Here is an 8,130-nt window from a genome sequence, read left to right on the forward strand (position 1 = left end):
TAAATGGCTATAACTTCGGAAGCACTTGTCCGGTTAATATCAAACCTTGAAAAGGCACATCCTCAGGTCCCCAGCAATATATCTGGCAGGTTTCAATTAGATCGGACCAGTGGTTGTCGAGAAACAGCGGTCACAGACACGTACAGACACAGACACAGACACAGACACAGACACAGACACAGACACAGACACACACACACACTGCTGGAATTATAGATAGATAGATGCCGAACGAATCTACTGGTGGGGGTTTGAACCCCTCCCACCCCCCCCCCAAAAAAATAGGTATTTGCTCCCTTCTCCAAAACTACACACACAATTTTGATGACACTTGACCACAACCTTCATCACCCATGATGTACCAAAGTTTATCAACTGCATCAAAATCTGCACTCATTAATAAGGGGGTCGATGGGAGGGGGTTTTACCCCCCAAAAATGGTATTTGCTCTTTTCTCTGAACTATCCACACAATTTCGATGAAACTTGACCACAACCGTCATCACCCGTGATGTACCAAAGTTTGTTCATGGCATTAAAAAATTCATGGTCTATAAAGGGGGTATGTGGGGGTTTGAGTGGCTGCTGCTCCTGATCTAGGTGAGCTTCAGGACAGGCGGTCCTCTGTGTTTTTATTAGCCCCTTGTTGGATGAAGTCAGAAACAGGGACTTATGCTTTGGATTGGGTCTCGTGCGTCCGTCTGTCCATTCGCAGCTATATCTCGGACATGTATGGATTGATTTTGTTCAATTTTGGCACAAAACAAAACGTACACCTCATTTTGTTTTGTGATTCGATCAACAATGGCTGACTGGCGGCCATTTCAGTTGTAAAAAAAACAAAAAAACAACCAATGTTGAACATTTCCTCAACCATTTCTCGGACATGCATTTACCGATGTTGTTCAAACTTGGAACACAGATAATTAATGAATGATGGCTTAAGGCCCTGTCATACCTTGACAATTTAGCCAGCATATGCCGACGTATGAAAAATTTGTCCAAAACGCTGGCACACATCGAATACGTATGGGTAAGTTTTTTTATACGTTAAGAACACGCTGGCATATGTCGTCGTACACTGGCATACGTCGTAGTACACCGAGCTGTTCGACAAATTTTCCATGCTTGAAATTTTTTGACTATGCCAGCGTATGACTCACACATTCCGCATACGCTGGCCATAAGTTGTAGGCACGTTACGCGATCGTTGACACACGTCGACACACGTTACTTGTAAGTTACTCATAAGTCGAAACACGTCGAGGTAAGTTACTCATAAGTCGAAACACGTCGAGGTAATCGTTAGCGTCAGTGTTCCAGACTCCCTGGTTTGTTTTTTTATCTTGCCAAAACGAAGTTTTTGCAAGATATGTTAGTCAGCTTGTATGTTTTTTTTTTTGTCTGTAATCACGTATCGATCACTCTGCAGAGCACAGTTATCATTGGAAATTTTTGTAACTTCGCATATCAGAGGCCTATAGGAGGTCCCTTTCAGCGCATAAAATTTTGAAGGTCAAGGTCACTTTGTCGTAAATCAGGGGAGTCGATGAAACCCTTATTTTTTGAGTAATTTTGATCGGATCGTCTTCAAACTTCATGAGAATATAGTTCATGGTCTGGCACTCAGCTGATTAATTTTTGGTGGCGATTGGCCTTGACCTTCATGGTTAGCGCCAAAGGTCAAACATATTTGACCCCAAGGTCAAATTTTCAAGTTTTAGGTACCATATTGTGTAATACCTCAAATTGAACACCTCGATGAGTGCTTTCTAGATATGTCAAGCTTGAGACATTATGATGTCATTTGGTGACGTTATGAGGCAAACGCATATTTTTCATGGTTTCTCTGTAGAACGATTCTCATCGGAATCTCTCGTAGGCAGATATTCCTCAAGGAGTCGCTCCTGGTGGATAGCAGCTCTGTTCACCTCAGTGTGACCTTAAAGAAGTCACACGTGGTCACCTTTTGGCAAGATACGGGTCACCCTGCGGGTGATATTGTTTTTTTTTGTTGTTTGTTTGTTTTTTTTTGTTTGTTTGTTTGTTTCGGTATGAAGGTGATGTTGACACTTCCATTTCTAGTGCGGTTATAATATAATTAATAGGCTGCCGCTCAACGATTTAAATCATAACTGCACTAGAAATCGAAGTGTCAACATCACCGTCGTACCAAAGAAAAAAAAACCAGGGAGTCTGGAAGACTGATGCTAACCATTACCTCGACGTGTTTCGACTTATGAGTAACTTACAAGTAACGTGTGTCAACGATCGTGTAACGTGCCTACAACTTATGGCCAGCGCATGCGGAACGTGTGTCATACGCTGGCATATGTCGAAAAATTTTCAACATGCTGAAAATTTGTCGACGTACTCGGCGTACTACGACGTATGCCAGTGTGCTTCAGCGTGCTCTTAACGTATACAAAATTTACCCATAACGTATTCGACGTGTGCCAGCGTAATGGGCAAATTTTTCATACGTCGTCATACGCTGGCTAAAACTTCAAGGTGTGACAGCGGCTTGACACTTTGATGTCTAGTGTGGTTATGATTTGAATCGTCAAGCCGCAGCCTATTAATAACCAACACCACGTGATCGTTGGCGATACGGTGCCGCGCTATGCATAAGTTAGACTATCGTTGGGCATAGGTTGTGAACGCCGACAACACGCTCAGCATTCGTTGATATAAGTTATCTATGTTTTCGAAAAATTCTGTGTACGTTACTAATACGTTATGCATACGTCCAACTCGTTATGAATACCTCCAAAACTGGAAAAAAACATCAATAGTTCAGCGTACGCCAGCGTTTTACATACATTTTGATACCTTGCCATACACTGGCTAAAACGTCAAGGTGTGACAGGGCCTTTACATATGCCCATCATTATTTTTCGAGATCAAATCCAAGGTGACTGACGAGTGGCCATTTTGCTACTTAAACGTGTCCCCAACCATTTCTCAGAAATACATGGTCCGATTTTGTTCAAGCTTGGCACAAGCACAGTACACAATGGCATACACGTGCACTGCTTTATTTTGTGATCTGATCAAAAAATGGCCGACTGGTAGACTGCTGGCCATTTTAGTTGTAAATAAATATGGCTCGGTTTACCTTTACTCATTTGTTTCATAGATTTGAACTATAATAAAGTATCAGGAGAACCAAGTGAAAAAATATCTGGTGACATCACTACTTGAGATGCAGTAAAATCTCTGAAATTATTAAAGCTTTCAAAAATAAATGCAGGTATGAGGCTCATGAAAGATCAGAACAACAAGGGTTAATGGATAACCAGACAAAATGGGGCAAAGGGAAAATTTGGACAAAAATCATGCACCACAGCACAAGGAGAGGACTGACAAGAGAATGAAGGAACAGTCATTGTGGGTAGTGATGGATAAAACTCAGTCGTGGAAATGGAGAGACGATGAGGTGGTGACGGATTTTGATTTAAAATTATGTAGGTGAGAACTCGAGATAACAAACTTAGCAAGACAGTTCCCTTTGGTAAGAAAAGAAGAGTTGCGAAAGAATGGAGGTGAGTGTTGAGTTTACATTTGGAGAGGGTAACAAGGAAAGGGTTTCTGCCAGAAGACGTGTTAACTCGAGGAGCCAGGACTGGCTGGATGGGCGACAGAATATGAAGAGTAACACCAGAATAAAGTCAGTAAAAAAAAAGAAAAACACCAACCTGCCTACGGTGAGGAAGAGGCAAACCCTGAAAACTCAGTTTCCTGACGTGGTATTCCAATGATACAGAGGGATTTTGATTTCAGGTTCAGTGGGGAGTCCTATTCCATGACACTGGACTAAGGTTTTGCACAGCTTTATGGTGGAGAGGGAGTGGATGGGGTTCGGGGTGAAGTGAAGTGGGGGATGTGAATTTGGGAAATTTGCCTGTTGATCCATATGGAGGAGTCCATTAAAAAATCTCTGAAATTATAAAAGCACTCGGCATTTTTACCCGTCACTTTGCTGACGGCTTTAAACAAAGGACGGCACATTGTAGCTCGCAAACATTCGGCTCTATTCACTCTATCATTTGCTCGAGGTCATCTTCCAGCTGCTTGGAAGTCAGCCAATATCACCTTCGTCGACTGTCCTTGCTGCTTATATAATTATGGTGTGAGCAAAAATCATTTCAGCTTCGCTGAGAAGTTGAGTGCTGGATGCTTTGGTTTGAAACTCCACTTAAAATGAGTGAAATGAAACATTATGAAAATTTCAAGTTGTCATTCAGATTACAACATTACCATAATAATGCATATTGTTAAGTTGTGTCAACTTTCTTCACATAAGAAGATGATGATTTGTAATACAGACTGCCACCCGGGTGGTGCCATACGATACACGTTTACAAAGAGAGAATCGGGGTCTTCCCCCCACTCTGATCCCCTTCCAGATATGCTACCCAGACATAAACCATACTTGGGGTACCCTTAGGCAACATGCAAATGTTGGTTGGATTTGATTCAGTTGTTTTTTTTTAGATTTTGAAGCATATATATATATATATATATATATATATATATATATATATATATATATATATATATATATATATATATATATATATATACAAATTCACTTTTATAGTATAGATGCTGTTATTGGATGTTGATGAAACTACTAACATTGGTCATCGTGTACTTTTCAGGTATTCACCGTGGAGGAAATGATGCCACATGTGAGTCATCTTTCTGGAATACATACTAAAAATCTCTTCCTTCGTGACAAAAAGAAAAAGGGTCTGTGGCTGGTGTCCTGTCGGCACGATCGTCCCATAAACCTCAATGAGCTCTCCAAGCAGCTTGGAATGGGTAGTGGTGCCTTGCGTTTCGCTGACGAGACAATCATGCTCAAAACACTTTGTGTCGGCCAAGGCTGTGTCTCACCACTGGCTCTTTTCAAGGACACTGGAAGCCAGGTGACACTTGTCCTTGATGCAGCATTCCTCAAGGATTCTTCCACACGACTGCACTTCCACCCAATGTCTAACAGTGCAACTCTGGGCCTGGAATGTAGAAATTTTTTGCACTTTGTACACGCTACAGGCCACGAACCTATCGTGATCGATTTTGGAGAATGAACGGCACCCAAAAGGAAGGATGGCAAAACATCTTGGGAATGTGCTTGTGTGGCATAGGCTGAATCTATTCAACTTTGAGGATATGCCACAACAGTTCAGATGTTATTCTGCAAAATATAGAGGTCAACAGGCCTTTTTGTTCATGGGCAACAAATTTTCTCAAGCAGATGTTGATAGGGGTATGCTCACTGCCATAAGAATAAAGATGGAGGGTCTCTTGGTTTGAAGAAGGGCTCACACCTGAAACATTGCTTCACTTCTTTCGCACCGCAGTTAAAATACCCTTCTCAACATTTGTTTGAGAAAATTCATTGTCCTTATTTTGTCTGCCTTCATTGACCGACTTGAGTCCTAATAAAGTCGAGTTCCACATGTTTTGTTCAGAGAGTGTTTCCAAGGTTCATCAATATGTGATGATGTACAACCTCACTGCAATGGAGGTGCATGGTAGTTGTTTTTTCTAATTTTGGGTCAAAGATAAACACTCACGGTTTAAAGTATTTTTCATAACTCGTTTTTATAAACACCTATCTGTTCAGATTGCAGTTAAGTTCCTGCATCAGTTTGTCTGTATCCTTGCCTCTTCTCTTTGATTGTCCCAGTTTTTGATAAAGGCACGGTGGACTACGTGATGTTATGTTGTGGTTTGCTTGATAAAACTTTATGATGCAACAGTCATTATTATATGGCTGCTGCTTTGCATAATTGCTAGGAGCATGACGGAATTTTAAAAAAAAATTGTTCAGGGTTCCAGAGATATGTCTCCTACTCTTCCTGAAGGACATAGAGGGATATTTAATGTCTACTAACTAATGCTAGCACATGGGACACCCGGTTTAACGTCCATCTGAGAGATGGCACACACATTGATTAATCACCCTGCCTGTGAAACACCAGGAATGACAGTTTACAGCCGGGTTGGGAATCAAACTCAGGTTAGACCACTTTGGGGGCCAGTGAGCCTGCAACCCTGGTAGAACAATGTAAATTTGGCATAAAAGTGAAGGTGAACTGAACCCTCATTGTTTAGAGGATCAGCCTTGGAGTATCGTGGGATGGTTGAAGCGGTTATAGACCAGTTGCGCTCCTTGAATTTTGATGAAGGAACTGGAAGCAGTGAAATATAACACTACCTTTAACATGCATTAATTAATTAATTTGCAATTGACCCTATGCACTAAGTGAGTGACGTCACAGGGGAAGGTCAGGCTCCGTCCGCCATATTGAGTGGCAAAAAATCATGGCTACCACGCACGTGTCACGTGAACTTCTGGGCTATTTCCATGGATTAGATGATATTTCTAAGAAGAGGTACTGCGAAAAACTGAAGCTGCGTGGTCTTAGTGAAGATCCTTATATTATTTCAAAGGATAAATGGACAACAGAAAGGAAATTTTGGCCTCATCGTTTTCCCTGACATCTGTTTACCTTGTTGAAACGAGTCCTTACACTCAAGCCAGCCTGAAAGCCTTCAAGAGTATGGACGCTTACTCATATTATGTCGCCGGGTTTGTTAGTGACATAATCTCGACGAAAGCTGACAAGAACTGTATTATCGTGAGGGTAAAGGTAAGTAAGCCTGTTTTCTTTCATTTCACTATTATTGTACATTCGTTGTTGCTTGTTTTGTTCAGCAACCAGCGTCACTTTTTTTAACCTGACTGCTGCCACAAGTTAATTTCAAGTGAAGCTCTTGTCTAAATGCTAAGTTTGTAGAAAATCTTCGTTCGTCAGTTTGCTTACAGATACATTATATTTTTTCCATGACAAACATCTGGTGTAATGCCACACTGCTGTGGATATTTTCAAGTTCTAGTTTTTTTTATGTATTTTACATATCAATGTGACTTTCTGTAGTGAAAATGCTCCACTGATTTTTTTTTTCCAAGTTTCTAAAATGCTATTTAAAAAAACTATTTAATTTAATCTGCGATGTACAAGCAATAATCCAAGTTTCGAGGAAACAACTCAGAAGTGTGTGCGAGTTAGACAGCTGTTCGAAAGGCGATTTAGCCTCTCTCATTCTGTCAATAAAACAAGGGATATAATGCATTTTAATGATACAAATCAGACGATATTTTGTAACCACCGGCTATTTAATACCAACTACTGAAATAACGTATCAGAAATTGGTTACAGTTAGTGAAATGAAGGCGACACAACCAGTCATGTTCGCCAGGTCGCCATTTTTATCTTCTCAGAACCGATGTCCAAAGATTTCGTCGGTCTACTTCGGTGGGAAAGCGGTAAAACTGCCCTCCAGAGTCTTTAGTACATCCCGGGGCACAACAACTCTTACCTATTTGCAGAAAAAAAAATCGCTTGCTTGGAAATAACGGTGTAGTTGAAGTGGAGACTATCGGTTGTTATGGACGCGGTAATACTTTCTTGCCACTCAATTTGGTGGAGCTGCCACAGTCACATGACCGGTGACGTCATCTGAATAAGGGCTATTACTGTGCAACCAGACGACCTACCACCTGAAAGGATATTCTTGCTAAAGGTGGCTGAGAAGTTTTAGAATATTATAATGAATGTTCTAGTAACTTTGACCAATATATTTAATTACATCTTTGCCTGGTGTTGGCTCAGTGGTTGGGGTGGCGGCTTGGGATCCTTGGGATCCTCGGGTCCTGAGTTCAAACCCTGTCGGCCGCTGAATTAATACACCAGGAGGTTGACTCAGCCTGTCATCCTTCCGAGGTCGGTGAAATGAGTACCAGTTCCAGTGTGTGTACTGGCAGAGGGGCACTGCATCAACGACACAGTTGCGCTTAAAGGAAATGATAGCTACCCCGGCAGATAAGCTGCCATACGACCACAAATTACGTCTTTGATGGAATTTACCATTTGGTGCTTCACTCTGACGTCACGTCACAAATGAAGTGGCGGGCACGTGTCTACTCGGACGGCGCATTAGAAGAAGTTCACGATTTCACGCAACAAAATATACATATTATCTGTTTATAAAAATTTAGAACAGCTCGGTTTTTAAAGGATTGTTAACAACATAAACTATAAAGGATTCCTTGTGA

General features: G+C 41.3%; 1 protein-coding gene across 1 annotated transcript in view; it reads left to right on the plus strand.

Annotated features, from left to right (window-relative positions):
• Positions 1–5,727, plus strand: part of LOC147031439 (prolyl-tRNA synthetase associated domain-containing protein 1-like) — a 7,380-nt gene extending 1,653 nt beyond the window's left edge. The window contains exon 2 of the mRNA XM_085863155.1: positions 4,664–5,727. Within this exon, the coding sequence (XP_085719281.1) occupies positions 4,664–5,095 (432 nt within the window). The 3' untranslated portion in view covers positions 5,096–5,727. The remainder of the gene's footprint in view (positions 1–4,663) is intronic.
• Positions 5,728–8,130: the final 2,403 nt, after the last annotated feature.

Source organism: Eptatretus burgeri, chromosome 2 (assembly GCF_056783735.1).
Source record: "Eptatretus burgeri isolate ZD-2024b chromosome 2, Ebu_testis_v1, whole genome shotgun sequence".
Classification (NCBI taxonomy): domain Eukaryota; kingdom Metazoa; phylum Chordata; class Myxini; order Myxiniformes; family Myxinidae; genus Eptatretus; species Eptatretus burgeri.